The sequence below is a fragment of the Lutra lutra genome, chromosome 9 (genome assembly GCF_902655055.1).
Source record: "Lutra lutra chromosome 9, mLutLut1.2, whole genome shotgun sequence".
Lineage (NCBI taxonomy): Eukaryota > Metazoa > Chordata > Mammalia > Carnivora > Mustelidae > Lutra > Lutra lutra.
The window spans coordinates 15774671-15800387 of record NC_062286.1 but is presented as its reverse complement, the minus strand read 5'-3'; the positions used below and the strand labels follow the sequence as shown (position 1 = coordinate 15800387).

Sequence of the window (25717 nt, the reverse complement as noted above, 5' to 3'; positions counted from 1 at the left end):
GCCCTACCCTGTGACCTCATTTATCTCGACATATAATCACATTGGGAGTTAGGACTTCAACTTGGGATTTCAGGGGAGTCACAATTCAGTTGATTGCAGGACGATAACTATTAATGTAAAACAAAATAAGGAAGTGATTACAGTATCAAGGAATGATAAGTATTGGTAGAAAGCAAAGTAAGGAAGTTAACCTAAGATGTGAACAGAGGTTCACATCTTAGAGGTTAACCTAAGATGTGAACAGAGGTAGGAGTTGGGATGGGAAGATGCCGTACTGGTAGTGTTTTGTTGCTGGATTCACATAGCTGTTCATTTTATCCATTATTTGTTAAATTGCACATTGATGTTTTATATGCTTTACTGTGTGTATCTTAAACTTTTTTTAAAAAGTAAAACTATTGTATCCATTCTCATTTCCTGTTCTATAATCTGTTAACACTGGTGCTCTATTTCACTTACATAACTCTGGTATTAATAGGGATTGTGCTTAACTATTTGCCTTTTCTGATTCCTCATAGAAGTTATGTTTATATATTATTTTATTAAATATTAATATGGTAGATAATGGTAAATATAAAATGTTTTAGTGATGCTCTTCGTCTTGTGGCATCTATATTTCCAGATATCCTGATGAATTCAGTTGAAATTATCTTTTTGTCCTTGAACATTTTCCCATGTAGGTAAAGATTTCCAGCTTTGCTTGTTTCTGGCCTGCACTTTTTATTCAGGTTAAATCACATGTTAGAAATGTATTTGGTCCTCTTAAAGGTTACCTTTTACTGGTAAGAGTAGGGAAAAGAGTAGCTTTTTCAAAGTGAACTATCCCAAATCTAATCCATAAAAGGAATCCTGACTAGAACGAGAGTTCTTTATGTAGCTCTACTAGTCAGTCAAGGTGGTATAACTACTGAAATGGGACATGAATTCCTAATTTCAGCAGTCTTCCAAAAGGATTGTGAATTGCTTCCCAATCAGGAAGGTAACAGAGAATCTGCTTTGCTCCTCACCCTGAAAATGAACCCCAGTAACTCAAGGGGACATCCTTCCATTCTCCCCCAGATGGCTTGAGCAGTGAGAAGGCAAGCAGGTCGTGGTTCTCTTTCACGGCAGATCTTTGTCATATTCTAAAACCCCATTTGTTCATACTGTATGGATGAAACAGTAAAACAGTGGGTTATCCCTTAAGAAAACTTCTCATCAAAATATGTTTTTTATTATAGATAATTCGCTCCTTTCTGCTCTTTCCAACAATCGAGCGATTATCTGAGTCCCCGAACGGCAGGATTGCCACTCCGCTTCTGTGCTGGCTTCGATATGCTCTCTACGTTTTTGCCTACCTTCTACTTAAACCGTGGCCTGAGAAAATCAAGTCCTTTATGATCAGAATTGGCCTTCAAATGATGAACCTACAGAATGAATTTTCGGTCCTGAATGTATTAGAACCGTTTTGCCTTGGTAAGCACCTTTTACAATGTATATATTTTTCCATTTCTTTGTGTCTTTCTCAATTTCTTTTGTAAGTGTTCTATAGTTTTCAGAGTACAGAACCTTTATCTCTTTGGCAGCTTTATTCCTAGGTCTGTTATGGTTTTGGGTGCAATTGTAAATGGGATCCGATGCCTTGATTTCTCTTTCTGCTGCTTCATTATTGGTGTATAGAAATGCAAACAGACTACTGTGCAGTGATTAAAAGAATGAAGTCTTGCCATTTGCAACGACATGGATAGAACTAGAATGTATTATGCTGAGCAAAACAAGTCAGAGAAAGACAAATACTGTATATAGATTCCACTCATGCAGAATTGAAGAAACAAAACTGATGAACATAGGAGAAGGGAAGGAAAAATAAGATAAGGAGAGGGAGGCAAACCGTAAGAGACTCTTAACTATAGAGAACAAACTGAGGGTTGCTGGGCAGGAGGTGGGTGGGAGGATGGGCTAGTTGGGGTATGAGCATTAAGGGGGGTATTTGATATAATGAGCACTGGATGTTACATATAACTGACAAAACTCTAAATTCTACCCCTGAAACTAATAATACACTATATGTTAACTAATTTGAATTTAAATAAAATCTAAAAAGTAAATAAAAATTTAGAAACAAAAGAAAAAGTAAAATAAAATGTATATGTTTAATCTCGTATCAAAAAGTGGTAAGGGAATAACCTCAGACAGTCAGTGAATATTGAGCAAGGAATTATTGTTGGTTTTTTTCTCTCACAAAAGCTTAAAACTAAACATAAAATAAAAATAGGAATGGAAGCTTTAATTTTAATTTTCATCAAGCTTTAATTTTAAAACTTATCTTTCTGATCCTCCACTCTAGCTGCTGGATGGTAGGAAAAATTCCGTATATAGTATATATGGAATCTTTATAGGAATCAAGGGGGCACCCTATTACTCCAGTGTGAGAACTTAAGGGAGACCAGCCAAGGAAACCAGGCCCAATATTCCCATAGAGTGAATAGGCAATACTTTTATTTTCCTCTTTAAATGTTTTTGGAGGGGTTTAAATGATAAAGTAACAAATGATAGTCATGGTAATACAACACTGGGTGTTGTGCTGATTATATTTTCTGAATGTGCCAGGAGATATTTGCTACTTTACTTTTTGGCTTCAACCTTGGTTTTTTAAATGTAATCTACCTTTTTAGTTAATACTAATTTATAGAGTATTTATAAATCATTTTCATAATAAAACAATCCTTTCTTAATCTATACCTCAAAAGTTTATTGTAGGATTAAATATGATAACATATGCAAAGTGTCTATATAATATTTTGTTTATAATAATATAAACATATATATATTATACATATATTATATATGTATAATAAAGGATTATGTATATTATATATATACATATATATATAAAGGATTATATATAATAATCCTCCAGCAAAGGATATAATGACAGTTGCAGCAGCAGCTAATGGCACCTTTCTAAGCTTTTACTTGTAGTCCTCTGAACTAATCAGGCTTGGGTATTTTACTCTCGCCATTTTATAGATGAAGATACATAAATACAGAGAAATTACAGGAATTGTGCAGTCATACACATAGTGGGTAGTGTTCAAACTTTTGAAATTTACCTGTATGCTAAAACTTCCTTTTACCATAGCTGCTGCTATCATCTTTTTGCCCAAGTCGACCATAAAGGCAGGACTCCTGAAAAAGCTTACCATGCTCACCTGTGTTAAGAGTGCCACACTGCTGTGTACATAATGAATCCAGAAACAAGTCACAGCCCTGTTGTACAGCTACAGATTGGTTATATGAGGTATTTTTATAAATATGTAGTAAGAAACAGTGATTGCAAATATCAAGTTCAATATATTTTCTGTGTTTGTAAATTTTTGTCTGTTCCATACTCTCTCCAACCCCCACTCTTTATTATAGACTTAGCATAGCAGTGGAAGAAGAGAGATAGGCAGAAGGGGAGAAGGGCTAAGGATAGTTATAAAAAATACCAAAGACCATTCGTCTGTTGATGGACATCTAGGTTCTTTCCATAGTTTGGCTATTGTAGACATTGCTGCTATAAACATTCGGGTGTACGTGCCCCTTTGGATCACTACGTTTGTATCTTTAGGGTAAATACCCAGCAGTGCAATTGCTGGGTCATAGGGTAGTTCTATTTTCAACATTTTGAGGAACCTCCATGCTGTTTTCCAGAGTGGTTGCACCAGCTTGCATTCCCACCAACAGTGTAGGAGGGTTCCCCTTTCTCCGCATCCTCGCCAGCATCTGTCATTTCCTGACTTGTTAATTTTCGCCATTCTGACTGGTGTGAGGTGATATCTCATGGTGGTTTTGATTTGTATTTCCCTGATGCCGAGTGATATGGAGCACTTTTTCATGTGTCTGTTGGCCATCTGGATGTCTTCTTTGCAGAAATGTCTGTTCATGTCCTCTGCCCATTTCTTGATTGGATTATTTGTTCTTTGGGTGTTGAGTTTGCTATGTTCTTTATAGATTTTGGACACTAGCCCTTTATCTGATATGTCATTTGCAAATATCTTCTCCCATTCTGTCAGTTGTCTTTTGGTTTTGTTAACTGTTTCCTTTGCTGTGCAAAAGCTTTTGATCTTGATAAAATCCCAAAAGTTCATTTTTGCCCTTGCTTCCCTTGCCTTTGGTGATGTTCCTAGGAAGATGTTGCTGCGGCTGACGTCGAAGAGGTTGCTGCCTGTGTTCTCCTCGAGGATTTTGATGGATTCCTTTCTCACATTGAGATCCTTCATCCATTTTGAGTCTATTTTCGTGTGTGGTGTAAGGAAATGATCCAATTTCATTTTTCTGCATGTGGCTGTCCAATTTTCCCAACACCAATTATTGAAGAAGCTGTCTTTTTTCCATTGGACATTCTTTCCTGCTTTGTCGAAGATGAGTTGACCATAGAGTTGAGGGTCTATTTCTGGGCTCTCTATTCTGTTCCATTGATCTATGTGTCTGTTTTTGTGCCAGTACCATGCTGTCTTGATGATGACAGCTTTGTAAGAGAGCTTGAAGTCCGGAATTGTGATGCCACCAACTTTGGCTTTCTTTTTCAATGTTGCTTTGGCTATTCGAGGTCTTTTCTGGTTCCATATAAATTTTAGGATTCTTTGTTCCATTTCTTTGAAAAAAATGGATGGTACTTTGATAGGAATTGCTTTAAATGTGTAGATTGCTTTAGGTAGCATAGACATTTTCACAATATTTATTCTTCCAATCCAGGAGCATGGAACATTTTTCCATTTCTTTGTGTCATCCTCAATTTCTTTCATGAGTACTTTATAGTTTTCTGTGTATAGATTCTTAGTCTCTTTGGTTAGGTTTATTCCTAGGTATCTTATAGTTTTGGGTGCAATTGTAAATGAGATGGACTCCTTAATTTCTCTTTCTTCTGTCTTGTTGTTGGTGTAGAGAAATGCAACTGATTTCTGTGCATTGATTTTATATCCTGACACTTTACTGAATTCCTGTACAAGTTCTAGCAGTTTTGGAGTGGACTCTTTTGGGTTTTCCACATATAGTATCATATCATCTGCGAAGAGTGATAGTTTGACTTCTTCTTTGCCTATTTGGATGCCTTTAATTTCCTTTTGTTGTCTGATTGCTGAGGCTAGGACTTCCAGTACTATGTTGAATAGCAGTGGTGATAACGGACATCCCTGCTGTGTTCCTGACCTTAGCGGAAAAGCTTTCAGTTTTTCTCCATTGAGAATGATATTTGCAGTGGGTTTTTCATAGATGGCTTTGATAATATTGAGGTATGTGCCGTCTATCCCTACACTTTGAAGAGTTTTGATCAGGAAGGGATGCTGTACTTTGTCAAATGCTTTTTCAGCATCTATGGAGAGTATCCTATGGTTCTTGTTCTTTCTTTTATTAATGTGTTGTATCACATTGATTGATTTGCGGATGTTGAACCAGCCTTGCAGCCCTGGAATAAATCCCACTTGGTCGTGGTGAATAATCCTTTTAATGTGCTGTTGAATCCTATTGGCTAGTATTTTGGTGAGAATTTTTGCATCTGTGTTCATCAAGGATATTGGTCTGTAGTTCTCTTTTTTGATGGGATCCTTGTCTGGTTTTGGGATCAAAGTGATGCTGGCCTCATAAAATGAGTTTGGAAGTTTTCCTTCTATTTCTATTTTTTGGAACAGTTTCAGGAGAATAGGAATTAGTTCTTCTTTAAATGTTTGGTAGAATTCCCCCGGGAAGCCATCTGGCCCTGGACTTTTGTTTGTTTGGAGATTTTTGATGACTGTTTCAATCTCCTTACTGGTTATGGGTCTGTTCAGGCTTTCTATTTCTTCCTGGTTCAGTTGTGGTAGTTTATATGTCTCTAGGAATGCATCCATTTCTTCCAGATTGTCAAATTTGTTGGCGTAGAGTTGCTCATAGTATGTTCTTATAATTGTCTGTATTTCTTTGGTGTTCGTTGTGATCTCTCCTCTTTCATTCATGATTTTATTTATTTGGGTCCTTTCTCTTTTCTTTTTGATAAGTCTGGCCAGGGGTTTATCGATCTTATTAATTCTTTCAAAGAACCAGCTCCTAGTTTCGTTGATTTGTTCTATTGTTTTTTTGGTTTCTATTTCATTGATTTCTGCTCTGATCTTTATGATTTCTCTTCTCCTGCTGGGTTTAGGGTTTCTTTCTTGTTCTTTCTCCAGCTCCTTTAGGTGTAGGGTTAGGTTGTGTACCTGAGACCTTTCTTGTTTCTTGAGAAAGGCTTGTACCGCTATATATTTTCCTCTCAGGACTGCCTTTGTTGTGTCCCACAGATTCTGAACCGTTGTGTTTTCATTATCATTTGTTTCCATAAATTTTTTCAATTCTTCTTTAATTTCCTGGTTGACCCATTCATTCTTTAGAAGGATGCTGTTTAGTCTCCATGTATTTGGGTTCTTTCCAAATTTCCTCTTGTGATTGAGTTCTAGCTTCAGAGCATTGTGGTCTGAAAATATGCAGGGAATGATCCCAATATTTTGATACCGGTTGAGACTTGATTTAGGACCAAGAATGTGATCTATTCTGGAGAATGTTCCATGTGCACTAGAGAAGAATGTGTATTCTGTTGCTTTGGGATGAAATGTTCTAAATATATCTGTGATGTCGATCTGGTCCAGTGTGTCATTTAAGGCCTTGATTTCCTTGTTGATCTTTTGCTTGGATGATCTGTCCATTTCAGTGAGGGGAGTGTTAAAATCCCCTACTATTATTGTATTCTTGTTGATGTGTTTCTTTGATTTTGTTATTAATTGGTTTATATAGTTGGCTGCTCCCACGTTAGGGGCATAGATATTTAAAATTGTTAGATCTTCTTGTTGGACAGTTCCTTTGAGTATGATATAGTGTCCTTCCTCATCTCTTATTATAGTCTTTGGCTTAAAATCTAATTGATCTGATATAAGGATTGCCACTCCTGCTTTCTTCTGATGTCCATTAGCATGGTAAATTCTTTTCCACCCCCTCACTTTAAACCTGGATGTGTCTTCGGGTTTAAGATGAGTTTCTTGTAGGCAACATATAGATGGGTTTTGTTTTTTTACCCATTCTGATACCCTGTGTCTTTTGATTGGGGCATTTAGCCCATTAACATTCAGGGTAAGTATTGAGAGATATGAATTTAGTGCCATTGTATTGCCTCTAAGGTGACTGTTATTGTATATTGTCTCTGTTTCTTTCTGATCTACTACTTTGAGGGTCTCTCTTTGCTTAGAGGACCCCTTTCAATATTTCCTGTAGAGCTGGTTTGGTATTTGCAAATTCTTTCAGTTTTTGTTTGTCCTGGAAGCTTTTAATCTCTCCTTCTATTTTCAATGATAGCCTAGCTGGATATAGTATTCTTGGCTGCATGTTTTTCTCATTTAGTACTCTGAATATATCATGCCAGCTCTTTCTGGCCTGCCAGGTCTCTGTGGATAAGTCTGCTGCCAATCTAATATTTTTACCATTGTACGTTACAGCCTTCTTTTCCCGGGCTGCTTTCAGGATCTTTTCTTTGTCACTAAGACTTGTAAATTTTACTATTAGATGACGGGGTGTGGACCTATTCTTATTGATTTTGAGGGGGGTTCTCTGAACCTCCTGAATTTTGATGCTTGTTCCCTTTGCCATATTGGGGAAATTCTCTCCAATAATTCTCTCCAACATACCTTCTGCTCCCCTCTCTGTTTCCTCTTCTTCTGGAGTCCCAATTATTCTAATGTTGTTTCGTCTTATGGTGTCACTTATCTCTCGAATTCTCCCCTCGTGGTCCAGAAGCTGTTTGTCCCTCTTTTGCTCAGCTTCTTTATTCTCTGTCATTTGGTCTTCTATATCGCTAATTCTTTCTTCTGCCTCATTTATCCTAGCAGTGAGAGCCTCCATTTTTTATTGCACCTCATTAATAGCTTTTTTTATTTCAACTTGGTTAGATTTTAGTTCTTTTATTTCTCCAGAAAGGGCTTTTCTATCTCCCGAGAGGGTTGCTTTAATATCTTCCATGCCTTTTTCAAGCCCGGCTAGAACCTTGAGAATCGTCATTCTGAACTCTGGATCTGACATATTACCAATGTCTGTATTGATTAGGTCCCTAGCCTTTGGTACTGCTTCTTGTTCTTTTTTTGTTGTTGTGAATTTTTCCACCTTGTCATTTTGTCCAGATAAGAGTATATGAAGGAGCAAGTAAAATACTAAAAGGGTGGCAACAACCCCAGGAAAATATGCTTTAGCCAAATCAGAAGAGATCCCAAATCGTGAGGGGGGAGAAAGGGGATAAAAAGGGGTTCAGAAAGAAAAAAAAAAAAAACTATTAAAATAGAAAGCCGATAAAGAAAAAATATAAAAAGGAAAAAAAAAATATATATATATATATATTAGATAAACTATTTAAAAAACGTTAAAAAAGAAAACAGTAAAAGTTAAAAAAAATTTAGCAGAAGAAGAGAAAAAAATTGAAAAAGAAAAAAAAATTAAATTAACTGCAAGGCTAAAGAATCATAGGGAGAAAGCCATGAGTTCCGTGCTTTGCTTTCTCCTCCTCTGGAATTCCGCTGCTCTCCTTGGTATTGAAACTGCACTCCTTGGTAGGTGAACTTGGTCCTGGCTGGGTTTTTCATTGATCTTCTGGAGGAGGGGCCTGTTGTAGTGATTCTCAAGCGTTTTTGCCCCAGGCGGAGTTGCACCGCCCTTAACTGGGCCTGGCTGAGTAATCCGCTCGGGTTTTCTGGGTTTACTTTCGGGAGCTTTTGTTCCCTGAGCGCTTTCCGTAGAGTTCTGGAAGACGGGAATGAAGATGGCCGCCTCCCGGTCTCCGGCCCGGAGGAGCCGAGAGCCCAGGGCCCCACTCCTCAGTGTGCCCTCAGAGAACAGCGCCCAATGACTCCCGTCACCCTGGCCTCCGGCCGCGCTCCGAGCTGACCGAGCCTGCGACCGGTTCAAGGTAACCCCGAGCTGAGAGTCACTCCTCGGCTCTGTCTCTGTAGCCGGCTTCCCTGTTCTAATACCGGTAAGCTCTGCGACACTCAGACACCCCTGATCCTTCTGTGACCCTGTGGGACCTAAGGCCGCGCTGACCCTGCCTGGGCTTCACCCCAGTTAAGCCTCTGGAGCGATGTCCCTCAGCGGAACAGACTTTTAAAAGTCCTGATTTTGTGCTCTGTTGCTCCGCCGGGAGCCGGGAGCCGGCCCCTCCCCCCGCGGTCTATCTTCCCGTCGCTTTGGATTCACTTCTCCACCAGTCCTACCTTTCAGATAGTGGTTGATTTTCTGTTTCTAGAATTGCTGTTCTTCTTCTCTTCAATCTCCCGTTGAATTTGTAGGTGTTTGCAATCTTTAGATAAGCTATTCAGCTGATCTCCCGCTACCTGAAGTAGTCTCAGCCTGCTACTTCTCCGCCATCTTGACTCCTCTAGACTTGATTTCTAAGAGCCAGTACATCTTTGGAAATTATTTGAGACCAAATGGAAGTCATTTCAAATTGTGGCAAGCATAGATAAAGTTACTCCACATAACATGTCAACAAATCATCTTATTTCTCTTTACAGTTTTTTTTTTTCTTTTGGAGTTTTTCCTTTTACCCTATAGAGAAGGTTATAAAAAGCATTTTCCAGTTAGGGGCTCCATTTTCTTCTGAGGAATTCTGCTTCCAGGAAAATGGAATGGATGTACTTTTCTCTGTTTTTCCTACTAAGTACCAAAACCCCTGCATATGCAGTAACACGTAGGAAGGCAAGAGAAAGAACATAGAGAAACAAATAAACAAACAAAAAACCAGAAAACAAATAATACAATGGCATACAGACTCTAATATACCAATAATTACATTACATGTAAATGGTCAAAATATACCAATTAAAAGACAAAGATTGGCAGAATAGATTAAAAAACATTATCTAAGTATATGCTGTCTTCAGACATCCCAGTTCAAATATAATTATATAGGTAGATTGAAAGTAAAAGAATGGGAAAAGATACATCATGTAAACATTAATCAAAAGGAAACAGGAATGACATTGCATTAATAATAAAAGGTTCGCCCTGAAGCAAATAATACATTATATGTTAATTTAAAAATTAAAATAATAATAATAATAAAAGGTTCAGTCTACCAGGAAGATAGAAGACATATCCATCCAAAACGTGTGTGCACCAAACAAAAGAGCGACAAAATAAATGAAGCAAAACTGATAGAACTGAAAGGAGAAATGGACAAATCCTCAATTATAGTTGGATACTTAAGAACACCTCTCTCAACAGTTGCTAGAACAAGACAGAAAATTAGCAAGGATATAGAAGAATTCAACCACAATGTCAACCAACAGGATTTAATAGACATTTATAGAACACTTCACCCAAATCATATGTTTCTGATGGGCATTAGATAGGTAGCCACCTGTGCTTTTCTTACACATCTTCAGAAATATTTTCTAAACCCAAACCAGGACATAGACTATATGAAAGTTTTATTCATTTTTCTATATACGTTTAGTGACTGTGTAACTCACATGACATATAATTAAGTGTTTAATGTTTTTAACTAAAAGAGGGAATTATATAAAGGTGTCTTCCAATTTTTCTACACCAGAGTTCTAAGCACCCTCTTTGAGAAATGGGGTGCATAAGCTGCACGTGAGAGAAAGGAATCTTCCTTCCAGCTATAGCAGTTGACCTCCTGCTGTGTCTTCCAGAGGCCCCAAGTGCAGGCATCAAGAAACAAGACTGTTCAGACTTGACACACTACCCTCCCTGGCTCAAGGCAACTAGAGCCTTCCAGCTGCATTGCTGCTTGGAGAGTCCCGGGATTCCTTTTCCTCACAACCACTGTTGTACAAGTTAGATACTATGTGCAAATTAGACTCTAAACTAGACTGAGCTCCCAGCTGCCTTGCTTCATCTCTGTTCGAAACAACCAACGTGCAAACAAACTTTCGGAGCACAGCTCTGCTATTTCTGCCATCCTTCCTTCTCTGATTTTCTGTTCTCTTTGTTCTGGATCTGGCTTTCTGATGTTCAAGTGAGCAGTCCTTCAGGGGTCTCTTTTCCCCATTACCCACTTGGACTGTGAAACCTTGGGTAAAGGGAAAGCAGGCAAAAATTACTTCTCTTTTATTTGGGTTCTTGGTTAGTGGTTTACATGAGTCTTAATTCAGTCTCCTAGTAGTGACCCTAGGCTGATCCTTAATCAAGCATTTCAGTCATCCTAGCCATCCTCTTCCTACTTGTCCCCTTGGGATCCCACATCACCCTTGCCTCCTCTTGCAACAAGTACCACAGAAACTGCCTTTGCCTGGGCTTGCCCTGGCTATCCCTTAGGTGATTCTGATGACCTTGCTTACTAGGAAAGGAAGATGATCCCAGCTGAGGGAGACCAACACTCATAAGATCCTGGCTTTTGCAGATGATTAGTGGGCTCCTGCTGAACTTGTATCCCATGAATGGTGAAGGTAATCAGTACTCAAGCCAGCCCACTTGAGTCAGAAGTATGAATTTTAGGTTACACAAAGAGAGGGCTCACCAAGAGAGGAAGACCCACTCCAAGATCATTCTCAGTGGTCTCTGCCATCTGTGACATCCTCTGCAGACCTGTTTCTCTGGCTTTCCTGTCATCCAGACAGTGACCTTTAACATGCCAGCCTGACTTTTAGGAGGCCTTGCAGTGTTTGCACATTATGTAATGTCTGTGCTCCAGTAGAAATCTTACAGAAACAAATGGAGGAAGTTTGCTAGTCCAAATAGTGGATAATAAATCCTGCCCTATCTAGATAGACACTGATTTTCTGTATCCTTTAGTTTATACACATATTTTTTTGTTGCAGTAAGGTCTGAAAAATTCACGGAACCAAAATATTCAAGTACTTCAAATGCTGTTGCCCTTTTGGCAAAGATGGTACTTGCTATGGGCTGGGATTCTACCTATTAGACTTCTTCAGCAGATTGAGTGAAACATCACTTCCTATCGCATCCAAAGAGTAACTCAGATTCTATTAGCATATTTTATAAACTTTACCTCAGTATTCATCAGATCAATTTGCATAATTAGATTATTTTAATTGTTTTTAAAGAAAATATGTGGGGTTTTTTAGTTTAATTTTAATTCTGGAATGTTTGCTACTGAGTATTTCTTTACAATAGATGGTCTTCTGTTTCATGAGAAACAGGCTTTTCACTGAGAAAGTTAAATTGGATTTCTTGATCAAAGCTAAAAGCAAATATATTTTAGCTTAGCAGTATCACAGGTCAAGATAATTAACTTTAAAAAATATTCTACGGTCTTTTCATTCATTTTAATTCCTTTCCGTTAACTAACTAGAAAAACATAGTGCAGATAGAAAGGACATTCCTGGTGGGCATGTTACTTCGTTGCATATATTCTTAAAAAAAAAAACTTTCATTATCTTTCTTTTCCTTGGTCTACATGGAAATAACTGTTTAAACATGTACTAGTAAACATAAGCTTTACTAAAGAAGCACATATTTCTTCTCAAAATATTTTTAATTCAATCTCAGAATAATTTTTTGAGTAAGACAAAATCAGACTCCCATGTTACCTATTCTCTCATTATGTGTGTAGCTTAGAAAAATCTCTTGCTAAAAGACAACTGCAGCTTTAAGAATTCATGGAAATTTAGCCTAAAATGCAACATGATGGAAGAGGGGTGTGTGTGGCTGTTGTGGGGGTGGGGTGGTCAGTATTAGGATTTAGGACAAAAGGTGGTTGGATACAACACTAGAAGATCATCTCTGATTTAGAATTCAGTGACTCAATGAAAGTTTTGCTGTATTTTTCTTTTTTCTTTCTTTTTTATTTTATCTTTTATTTTCAGTGCATTGTTTATGTACCACACCCAGTGCTCCAAGCAATACGTGCCCTCCATAATACCCACCACCAGGCTCACCCATCCCCCTACTTCCCTCCTCTCCAAAACCCTCAGTTTGTTTCTCAGACTCCACAGTGTCTCCTGGTTTGTCTCCCCCTCTGATTTCCCCCAACTGTATTTTTCTAAAGAAATTTATATGTATATGTTATCTGCTACTCTACAAAGTTGTATTTTTTTTTTTTTTTCAAAAAAAAAAATCATATACCTTGAGTTGTGTTTTTCCCTTTGGTGAACTCAGTGTCACAGAGGTGTTAAGATGATCTGTTGATAGACTATTGCAGACTAAATGGACGGTTATAATAACCAGTATAATGGCAAAACCAAACAAACAGGGGCATTCTGTGAAACCTGACAGGAGGCTCTAGACTTCCTGTCACCAAACCAGCAAGACAACTTGGCTTCCAGTCCCCAAGTTCTACCTCAGAAAACTGTGTGTGCATCTCCCCCCAAACTTCCTACTGTATCACTCACTGTGGATTTACTTCCCTCTGCATTTTTCCTCACTGCTGAGACCAGTGCTTTATGAGGCCTAATTTTTGTCAGTCCCAACAGAAGCTCTCAGATGCTTCCCTGAAGTGATTGTGGAAGTCTTATACTAGTACCTCCCAGCTCGGCTCACCAGTGTCCCTGTGCATCTGCCTCCAGTTCTGGCCTCCACCGTAACATCAGCTCAGGCACCACTCAGCAGGTTTTTCCTCCTAGCAATCGCCTCCCAGACCCCGCAGAAAAACCGACACCAGCACAATCCCTTCCCATTTCATTTAACAACCCTTACTGACACCTGTCGTTCACCAAGTACACAGATAAGCCCTGAAAAGAATAATAAATGAAATAAAGCACCTGCCTTTCAGCTAACTTCCAGCATGGTAAGGCAGATGATTGTGAAGAATTGTCATCTGTCACAGCTAGGGCTGTCATGAGAATTGATGTCCAGAATGAGTGATGCCAATAAAGGAGGAATCAGTTCTACCTAGGTAAGGAAGGGAAAAGACAAATGAATTGGACTTAAAGATGAGTTGGGATTTTTCCAGAAAGATGAAGTAGCACCAAGGTAGGTGATGGAGTTCAGCAGAAGACAGTTTTCCTTCCTAGATTACGTGTACTTGGAGAACTTGTGATGCCATCTCACCTGTGAGCTGAAAGTCCTACCAGTCTTCCAACATCAGTCCCCACTCCTCATTCCATTAGCCACTATCCTGGGAGGGCAAGTCCTGCAGTGATACTTAGTACGCAGGTTTCAGAGGATACAGTAGCAAAAAGACCAGAATATTAGACTCCTTGGTGAGTTTTCATATACCTGGACTTAGATCTGTGATGGAAAAAGAAGTAAACAATTCACATTTTTCTGAATCCTTCTCTTTCGTTCATGTTCATGTTTTTGTTTCCATTACTCCTGCTCCTGGATATTTCCTTCACTGTGGTGCTTGAAACTCTGAATTCTGCTGGGTTTCCAGGAATGCTGTTGACAGTCATTGCCAAGAGAAATGTGTTTTCCCCTTAGGAAATTACATGTCCATTTGGTATTATTATTTCTGACCATTGTGTTGTGTTACAAGCATTTCTGAGGAATGAAAAAGATGGCTTCCTTGGAGCAATTACTGGAAAGGAAACTGGTGTGTTACTTTCTTTAAAAAAAAAAAAAAAGTATACTTAGATCAGAAATTATCGGGGAAAAAGAAGAATAGAAATAAAGACAGAGTGAGGTACATTCCCTGATTTAAAAAAAAAATTACTTTTAGAAATACAAAATTCCTTATAAGCTATTTGAATTTTTTAAGTTGTTTCTGATTCAGGACTAATACTACAGAAAAGTGATTAAAACATGAATGTTTTTACCTCCACGAATTATCCCACAGTAAACTCCCACGTAACTCCCACTCAGCTCAAGAGTCCCCATTGCCCGGATCTCAGAAACCTCCCTTATGGCCCTGCACGTCCAAAATCCACTTCTGAGCTCATTCGGGTTGTTGGTAGAGTCCAGTTTATGTGGCTTTCTGACTGACGTCCCCACTGTCTTGCTCACTGTGAGCCAGGGGTCCATCTCAGCTCCCACAGGTGGGTCTCCATTCCCTTCCACATGAACTCCAGCTTCAAACCAGCAGTGGTTCTTCTAATCCTTTCAGCACTTTGAATCTCTGACTCCCTCTTCTCCCACCAGCCAGAAGAAAACTCAGATTTTGAAAGACCTGTGTGACTGGTTAAGACCACCAGGATGATCATCCTTAGTCATCTCTGCTGTATAGCATAACCTAGTTAAGGGGTTAAGATGTCATCAGATTCACAGGTGTCACCCACACTCCAAAGAGAGGAGACCATAGAAGGGCAAGGATTATTCACGTCAGCCTAGAATTCTGCCTACCACAGACCACTATTTTCTGCTGCTCTTAAATGCTACCTCTGTCTGTCAAAACCACGATATCCATATATGTGTAGTCATTTCTGGAAGAGTTTATATAAAATCAATATTATTTCTTCCTTAAATATTCGGTAGAGTGGACCAATGAAGTCCTCTTACCCTGGAGTTTTCTTTGTGAAAAGGCTCTAAATTACAAATTTAATTTCTTCAATAGATATAAGACTTTTCAGATTATCTGTTTTCAAGTAAGCTTAAAATTTCTGACTTTGTTCATTTTATCTCAGTTGTTGAATTTCTTGGCATAAAGTCATTTACAAGATTACCTGATTATCCTTTTGGTGCCTGTAAGATCTATAGGGTGTTACTTCTCTTTCCCGATATTGATAATGTTTTATGTCTCATGTTCTCATGTATTTTTTTTTTTCCTGATCAGTCTGGTTAAAGGCTTATCAATTTTACCGAACTTGTTCTTGGTTTCATTTATTTTCTCAATTGTTTTTCTGCCTTCTGTTGCACTAATTTCTGCTATGAATATTATTATTTACTTTATTCTGCCTACTTTGGCATTTTCTAGTTTCCTATGGTGGAACTGAGGTCATTCATTTGAGATCTTTTTCCATTTCTAAAATAGGTTTTTGGTGCTTTATAAATTACTCTCTAAATATTGCTGTGGTCATGTCCCACAAATTTGGATATGATGTGGTTTTATTTTTATTCACTTCACAATACTCTCTTATTTCCCTTTAGATTTCTTCTTTGACCCAGGGGTTATTTTGAAATGGGTTGTTTCATTTCTATATATTTGGCGATTTTCCAGGTATCTTTCTGTTATCGATTTCTAATTTACTTCCATTATGGCCAGAGAACATATTTTGTATGATTTTAATTGTTTAAATGGATTGATACATGTTTTATGGACTAGGATGTGGCTTAACTTGGGAAATGCTCTGTGGATACTTGAAAAGAAAGTATATTCTGTTCTTGATGGGGAGACTGTTCTATAGATGTCACTTAGGTCAAGTTGATTGATGGTGTCGTTTTTTTTCTTTTTCTTTTTTCCTTTATTTTTTTATTATTTTTTATTTTATTTTTCTTATTGTGTTACGTCAGTCACCATAAAATACATCATTAGTTTTTGATGCAGTGTTCCAAGATTCATTGTTGATAAACAATACTCAGGGCTCCATACAATACGTGCCCTTCTTAATAGCCACCACCAGGCTCATTCATCCCCCTACCCCCCTCCCCTCTAAAACCCTCAGATTGTTTCTCAAGAGTACAGTCTCTCATGGTTCATCTTCCCCTCCGATTTCCCCCCATTCACTTTTCCTTTCTTCTCTGATTCACTTTTCCTTTCCTTCTCCTAATGTCCTCCCTGTTATTCCTTGTTCCACAAGCAAGTGAAACCATATGATAATTGACTTTCTCTCCTTGACTTATTTCACTCAGCATAATCCCCTCCAGTCCCATCCATGTTGATGCAAAAGTTGAGTATTCATGATGGTGTCATTTTCTTTATCCTTACTGATTTTCTTTCTGACTGTTCCAATCAGTTATTAGAAGATGAGTGTTGAAATCTCCAACTATATTTGTGGATTTGTTTGTTTCTTTTTATATTTCTGTTAGTTTTTACTTCACGTATTTTGAAGTTCAAACATATTAGGTGCATAAGCATTTAGGACTTTTATACCTTCCTGATGAATTAACCCTTTATCTCCGGTAATATTCTTATCTCTGAAATCCAGTTTTTCTGATATTAATAGTCATTCCACCTTTCTTTGGGCTAAAGTTAGCATGATATATCTTTTTCCGTTTTTTAACTTTTAGCCGGTTTATGTCTTTATATATAAGTTCTATTTCTTGTAGGCAGCAAATAGTTGACTCTCGCTTTCTTATCTACTCTGTATATTGATTTGAATGTTGAGACAATTTATATTTAATATAGTTATGAATTGGGCTGGCTTAAATCTGTAATCTTGATATATATTTTCTATTTTCCTATGTCTTTGTTCCATTTTTGCTTTTTTCCTACCTTCCTATGAATCAGTTGGGTATTTTTTATGATTTCATCTCCTTCATTGGCTTATTAGTCATTCTTTGTTTTGCTGTGTCAGTGGTCACTACAGTTTACAATGAACACCTTTAACTTTTACAGCCTTCAAATTACATTATACCACTTAAAGTATGCCATAAGAAACTTAACAACAGTGAGTCCTTTCTCCCTCCCGCATTGTGATAGTGTTGTCATATATTTACTTCTTTGATATGTTATTATTATTTTCAGTTAAACAGTCAGTTGTCTTATAAATAGCTATAAATAACAGAAATGTAATTTAAATTTACCCACATAATTACTATTTCTGATGTCCTTTATCTCTCTGTGTAGACAAAATTTCCATCTTCTTCTTGCTTTAAGTATTTCTCATGACATTTCTTGTAGTTCAACTGACAGTTAATTCTTTCAGCTTTTGTATGTCTGGAAATGTATTCTGCCTCCATTTTTTAAAGCTATTTTTACTGACTATAGAATTCTAGATTGGCAAGTTTTTCCCCCTTTCATTACTTTAGAAGTGTTCCTCCATTGTCTCCTAGTTACATCATTTCAGAAGGAAATCTGCTGTCATGTTAGCTCTTGGTTCGTCTGTATGTAATACAGTTGACCCTTGAACAATGTGAGGGATGGGGCACCAACCCCCTGTGCAGTCAAAGATCTGCATATAGCTTTTGACTCCCCCAAAATTTAACTGTTAATAGCCTACTATTCATCAGAAGCCTTACCAATAACATAAACAGTCAATATATGCTGTGTATGTTGCATTTTTATATATTGTATTCCTACAGTAAAGTAAGCTAGAAAGAAGAAAACATTAAGAAAATCATAAGGAAGAGAAAATACATTAACAGTACTGTCCTACATTAATCAAAAAGAATCCCTGTATAAGTGGAACCACACACTTCAAACCCATGTTATAAAACGGTCAACTATATATCATTTTTTCTCTGTGTACTTTTAAGATTTTCTCTTTATCACTAGTTTGAAGCAATTTATTATGTACTTTGGTATAATATGTACTTCGGTATAGCTTTCTTCATGGTTACGCTTTGGGATTCTTTGAGCTTCTTGGATTTGTGGGTTTATGGTTGTAATATTTTAATATTTTTTCAGATATTTTTTCTGTACCTCCCTCCTTCAGAGACTCCAGTTACATGGTATATGACATATGACACCACTTTCAAGTTCACTTGTGGTTCTCTGTGGTTCTGTTCTTCCCCCTGCCCCCCAACCCCAGTTTCTTTTTCTCCATGTTTCCTCTTGGATAGTTTCTATTGCTCTGTCTTCAATTCACTAATTTTTCTTTTATGATGTCTACTCTGCTATTATCCCATCTGATGTATTTTTCATCTCTAGAAGTTTGAATTGTGTCTTATATCTTCCATAATTCTGCTTAACAGTTAAATATTTCTCACTTCTGAAATATATGGAATAGGTTACAAAACTTTCAATATCTGTAAATACCAATTTTATAAAAATGGGCTAATTTTGATATAATTAACATACCATAAAACTCACTCTTCAGTGGTTGTTTTTTAGTATATTACTCAGAGTAGTACAACCTTGACAACTATCTGACTTTAGAATATTTTCATCACCTTAAAAAGAAACCCATGCCTATCACTCCCCATTTCTACCTTCCCCCCAGTCCCTAACAACCCCTAATCTACTTTCTCTCTCAATGTATTTGCCTATAAGGGACATTTAACATAAAAGGAATTATATAGTATGTGGCTCTTTGTAACCTGCTTCTTTCATTTAGCATGATGTGTCCAGGGTTCATTCATGTTGTGGCATGTATCAGTACTTCATTATTGCTCAATAATATTCATTATATGGCTGTGTCATATTTTGGTTTTCCATTCATCAGTTGATGACCATACAGATTGTTTCTACTTTTTGGTTATCATGGACAATGTTGCTGTACCCGTTCATATAAAGTTTTGTGCGGACCTCTGTTTTCAGTTATCTTGGATTTGTGCCTACAAATGAAAGTGCTGGATATATGTGGTAACTCTATATTTAACATTTTGAGTAGCTGTCAAACTATTTTCCAAAGTGCCTGTACCAATTTACAATGCCACCCACAATGTATGAGGGCTTCAATTTCTCTGCATCCCTGTCAGCACTGGCTTTTGTTTGTCTTTTTTTCTTGTAGCCATCCATTAGGTGTGATGTGGTATGACATTGTGGTTTTGATTGCATTTCTTTGATGGCTAATGATGTTCAGCATCTTTTCACACACTTATTGGCCATCTGTACTTCTTCTTTAGAGTAAGGCCTATTCAGATCTTTGCCCATTTTTTTTTAAAGATTTATTTACTTATTTTAGAGAGAGAAAGAAAAAGAGCACATGCAAGCATGGGAGTGAGGAGCAGAGGAAGAGAGAGAGAGGGAAAGTCAAGCATACTCTGAGCTGAGCATGTGGAACCCAGTGCAGGGCTCAAGCCAGTGACCCTGAGATCACAACCTGAGCCAAAATCAAGAGTTGGACACTTAACCAACTGTGCCACTAGGTGCTCCTTTTTGCCCATTTTTAACCAAGTTTTTGTCATTTTATTGAGTTGTGAGAGTTCTTTATATATTGTGGATACTAGATCCTTATTGGATGTACAATTTTTTTTCATTCTATGGGCTGTCTTTTCACTTTATGATGGTGTACTTTAAAGTGCGTATAGTGGTAATTTTTATGAAAACCAGTTTATTTTTCCTTTTCTCACTTTTGCTTTTAGTGTCATGTCTTAGAACCCATTGCCTCATCTGAGATCACAAAGATTTATTCTTATATTTCCTTCTGAGAGTTTTAAATTTAGAACTGTGATCCATTGTAAATTAATTTTTGTATACGGTATGGAGTGGTCCAACTCATTCTTTCATGTGTGTATATCCAGTTTTCACAGCAACATTAATGTTTTCCAATTTTATTATCTTTGTCATTTTGGAGTCTGTTTTAATTAATTTTTTCCCTTATTTTGGGTTGTATTTTCCTGCCTTGCATGTTTGATAACTGTTTATGGGATGTTTTACATGGTTAATTTTACCTTTTTGGATGCTGGATATTTTTGTATTTATGTAGAAGTTCTTGAGCTTTGTTATGGGACAGTTATGTTATTTGGAAATAGTTCGATACTTTCTGTTCTTGCTTTTAAGCTTTGTTAGTTGGTTGCAAGACAGCATTTAGTTTAGAGCTAATGTTACCCCACTACCAAAGCAAAACCTTTCCAAGTTCTATAGTTGATACACCATGAATTACAAGATTTTCCTACCAGGCTGGTAGGAACAGTAACTACTCCCGGTTTGGGCACTCGTCCCTCTAAATCCTCTCGGGCGTTTCTTTCCCCAGCTGCTAGTGGTGTCCCACGTGATAGTGCCAATTAGTACTTAGCTGGAGCTAAAGAGGAGCCCTCTGCTTGTCTCTGGAGCTCCCTCCCCAGCCCCTCTTTGAGCAGCTTTCTCCCCTTCACTACTCTGACCTACAAAACCAGGGCACTGACCTCCCCAGAATACCAGCTCTGCCTCCTTGTTTTATAGTGTGTCCAGAATTTGTTTAAATCGGCTGTGGTAAAGTAACAGGCATGGAGAACTGCCCTTGGAATAAGAGTTTATTACCTACAGTTCCCAGGAGGAGACAGGGTAGAGGAAGGCATGAGGAAAGTACAGGGATGCCAGGGTCCACCTTGTTTGGATGGAGAGATTATAGACACTGATTAACTCCAGACAGCAATAGAAAAAAATATAAATTTTTTTTCCAAAATTTTAGGTACAGCTAATCACTCAGTGAATAAAAGGAGAATTCGTGCTTTCAGACTATTTAGTGAAAAGAAATTTTTAAGAGATAGTAAAGGGACACGTGGCTGGCTCACTCAGAAGAGCGTGCAACTCTTAATCTTGGGGTTGTGAGTTTGAGCCCCATGTTGGGTGTAGAGATTACTAAAAAAATAAATGAACTTTAAAATAAATAGAAGAAGAAAACATCATTCACACTAAAGGGGATAGAAAGTTGGAAATTAAAAGAAAGCAAAGCATATACAAAACAGGATGATTGGAATCAGACCAGAGATCTGTGACTGAGACAGATCAGACAGAGGTATGTGACTCTGTTAAGTCCCTTTGTTTAAGAGATACTTTTAGATTACATTTTTAAAGAGGCCTACTTATGATTTCAAGAGACATACTTAAAACAAAATGAGAAAAGATTAAAAAATAAAGAAAAGGACAAATATATGAGGCAGATGATGACAGAAAAGAAAGCAATATAACAATAATATGCCAATCAAAATGGAACCCAAGGTACACAACATTTAATGAAAATTTGTAGATGAGGACTTTCTCAGGTATGTGACATCTTGGAAGGGAGAGGGTCAACTTTGCTCATTACACAGTCAGTACATTGGGACTAACCCTCAATAAAAACTCTTAGGGAGCCTTTAAACACTATTTTGAAATAAATATTTATTTTAGTTGTAACTTTAAAAAAAAAAAAATAAAAGGTCAGGAAAGTTCCACATTAGTAACTGCATGCAGTTTCCCTAGTATACATGATTTATCTGTAAGTCTGTGCTTTTAATCGCACCGTAGGTCATTTGCTCTGGTGGCTGACGTTAGGCTGTTCTGTCGCTGCTGTGTGTCGCTGTTGAGAAAGGCAAGTGAGGGCAACATACCTTTCTTGGCCTTGGTGACACCTCACATCAGACAGTGCTTGCTGTAAGGAAAAGTGGGAATGGGAATTAAAACCGATTAGTTTGACTTTTGTGTTCATTGTGTATATTCTAAGTGTTTGACTCTTTTTTTAAATGTAGCTAATGCTGCCTACCTTGGGGGCCAAGAAATGATGCAGGTGGTGAAGCGAGACAACGAAACCATAAGGACATACTTACCTAAGGTAATCACTTTGGTGCTGCAAGGAAGTAAGTAGATGGGCAGAAATATTTACTGAGCGTGAAGTGCTAGAATTGGTTAAGAGTCTGTAAGACCTCCAGGATTTGTAGATTTCACGCAGAGTTCTACTTCTAGCTCAAATAAGGTGTTCTTGAAAGTTGCATAGGAAGTAAGTACAGCTGACTGTAGATTTCAGTATATGCTTAAATAAAGTTTACCACCTGTTTTTGTTAGGTTTGCTTCTAGAATCAATGCTTCTCTCTAGGGCCTTCTACTGAGGAGGTCTCAATAATATATAGAATAATGAGTTATATCAAAATGTAAATAAAACACTGGACAAAAACTAACATCACTATGACCTGCTGACTCAGCCTGTCTTTCTTTATTCTCCAGTGCATAAGAATAGGAAAGTTCAGCTCTGACACCAAGACCGGATTTCTCTGCAAGCAGGTGCAGAAAGGCAAAGATTGAAATATTTAGCATTTGGGAGTTACTGCTCCAAATGTTAGCGTCTTTTTTTTTTTTAGACTTTATTTATTTATTTCAGAGAAAGAAAGAGCATGAGCAGGAAGAAAGGCAAGGGAGAAGGAGAAGCAGACTCCCCACTGAGCAGGGAGCCCTATGTGGGACTCAGTCCCAGGACCCTGGCATCATGACCTGAGCTGAAGGGAGACGCCCAACTGACCAAGCCACCCAGGCACCCCCAAATGTTTGAGTCTTGCACAAACACATTTGGAAGCACCAGTCTCTGAAACTGCAGGGTACCGTGTTTGAGAATATGTCTAAGAACCCTAGAATTGGTGGCTCTGGTACTCCCATGGTGTCATTTGTCTGCTGTCCATTCTGAATAGGATGGAGCTGCACTGTCTAAACATGACAGCCACCAACCACGTGTGGTTCTTTGTGGCTAGTCTGAAAGGAGGTGTGCTGTACATATAACAGACACATTGGATTTCAGAAACTTACTACCCGTAAGACATAAAATATTTCACTAATATTTTTATATTGATTGCATGTTGAAATGATAATATTTTAGACTATTAGGCTAAATAAAATAGACTATTAAAAGTAATTTCCAAGCACCTGGGTGGCTCAGTCATTCTGCCTTCAGCTCAGGTCATAATCCCAGGGTCCTGGGATCGAGCCCCGCATCAGGCCAGGAAGCCTACTTCTCCCTCTTTCACTCCTCCTGCTTGTGTTCCCTCTCTCGGTGTGTCTCTCTGTCAAATAAGTAAATAAAATCTAAATAAATAAATAAATAAAAGTAATTTCATCTATTCTTTTATACTTCTTAATGTAGTTATTAGAAAATTTCAAGTTACAGATTAGCTTATATATTTTTGAGCGCGGGGAGCTGTGCTAATCTAGAGTTTTATGGTCAGTGCTAAGCTGTGACATCTGTAGGGTCCGACGCAGGGCGCCCTGCTGAGGGGCCAGCTCATCCAGGCCCAGGAACCCGAAGTCTGCAGGTCAGATCTCAGATACCCTCCCCCTGGGTTTAGAATGTCTTCATAAACTTTGAAACATTTGACTTCAGCTTGCTACAGTGTTAATTCATATTTTTAGAACCTCCCAGTACAATTATCTTAAAGCAAAAAATGTATACTTTCTTTAAAAAAATATTTTTTCAGAATATTGATCTATAGGAGCTTTACCCAAAGAGGACTTTTGAAAATCTGTGTTCGACTTAGGGCCATAGTGGTCATTTTTTTTTTTTTTTTCTAAAATAACATTTGGCTAGAGATTGAAATTTTGAAGCCAGAAGGAAACCCTCACTGGCTGAATGGGGGAGTTGGGGGCCTCAGAAAAACACTTTCTCCAGGGCTTTCAGCTGTTTCCAGTCATTGAAGGATGTAAAAATACAAGAAAAACAGTATTTTATTTTTCAGCTAAATTATAAGTGAATTTGTTTCAAAAATGCATTTAAGTTCTCAAGGCTAGAAGTTCATAAAAACAACTCAATTCCCAGTTAATAATCAGACTGACAGAAGCCTACTTCCAAAACTCACACTTGCAGAATGACTAGACCCATCATGTGTCAAAACCCATCTTACCACCTGTGGAAGCCAGCTGCTGTAAAATACTCATCATTTCTGGATTCTGTTTGTATGTTGTGCTCAGAAAGAGGTCAAAAGATGGTGCTAACTTATTCCTGTCCTAAGTTAAATCCATATGCAAGTGTAATCATTCCCAGATCGAAGTCTGCTTATGGTAACTGTGTCAGGACTGTAAGTTTACTAAAACTTTTATAAGAGAAATATGGGGGTATAATGGTAGACAGCAGCCCATTTCAAGGTTATTATTAACACAGTTACAGGAATAAACTTTTCCAACTATAGAGAATAGTTTTGTTTTGTTTTCTTAAGACAGCACGAAAGGTACTTAATGGAATTTGGGAAAGTGAGCCATTGTTTAGTTTAATGATGCAAAACTACCTTGCCATTAATTGATTATCTTTTGTACCGACTCAGTTTGATCCCTTCACCAGAATAATACAGTTCCAGTTCCTAAGTGAAACAAGGTACAGAGAGACAGGAAGTTTATTGCAACTTTTTGTTTCTGTAATGAAAAAAGAGGAAACATGCTGTAATTTAATATTGGTGAAAGTTGAATCAACATACGTCCCAGTCTGCTTGAGAAAATAAGGAAACTCGAAAGGGCACCGTAGTTTTAGGAAAGTAGTGGGCATTGCTTTCCAAACAATCCTGATATGTTGTTCAACTTGCAAACCAATTCCCAGGACTAGACATACCCATTTCTGGATACTCTAGTCAAGGATACTGTGTCCCATTTCAGCCCCAAACAGAGGCGGTCAAAAACTATATACCTACCCAGGACTGTCCAGTGTGAAGACTCCGTGAGCCCCACATATTTTGTTGCAAAAATACTTGGAGGTATCTCCATTATTCAACAAATTTTAAAGCAGTTCTGAAAAATGTGTCTTTGTGCCATTTGGTCAGGAAGCCACAAGCAAGTTAGTCTAAAAGTCTACTATAGCATGTGGATGGCTTTGGGATTTTTTCTGATCCCCTAGAAAACTATCGTACCATCATCTGCAGACTTTGGTTCTACATTCAGATTTTCCACCACTGGATTTCTATTGTCCACGTGTCCACTTTTTATCTTCCTGAGGAAAGTGGGTCTTTTTAACTCTGAAAAATCTACTGGGCTGATTGCCGGCCTGCCTGCTTGCCCTCCCAGGTCTAGAGACTTCATACATGGTACCAATTGCTTTTATTAACAGAGCTTCAAGACTACCTAGAGTTGCTGCCCTTTCTTGGAGCAAATATACCAGACTCACAGTTCTTTCCAAGAGACCTGTGGCATCATAGACTGTGTTCTATCTTCACCCAACTGAATCCTACCTGTCCTTTGAAACTTGGCTCCATTGTCATCACCAGGAGGCCTTCCCCAGCCCCTGGTTTTGGTTAGATGTCGCTCCCCAGCTTTCCTGGTTCCCTGTGTAGTTTATAATATTGCCTTTTTAACACAGTATTTAAGAGGTTAGTTTGCCCCTCTTGTCTATCTACAGGTCAGGAACTATGTTTTTTCTCATCTTGGTATCTCTAAAGACTC

The 25717-nt window shown here is 37.9% G+C and overlaps 1 protein-coding gene across 2 annotated transcripts in view; it reads left to right on the top strand.

Annotated features, from left to right (window-relative positions):
• LDAH (lipid droplet associated hydrolase) overlaps positions 1 to 25717 on the top strand; it is a 111905-nt gene that overhangs the window by 74036 nt on the left and 12152 nt on the right. For both annotated transcript variants that reach the window (XM_047745640.1, XM_047745641.1), the window contains exons 5-6: positions 1221 to 1455; positions 22063 to 22145. In XM_047745640.1, coding sequence (XP_047601596.1) covers positions 1221 to 1455; positions 22063 to 22145 — 318 coding nt within the window. The remainder of the gene's footprint in view (positions 1 to 1220; positions 1456 to 22062; positions 22146 to 25717) is intronic.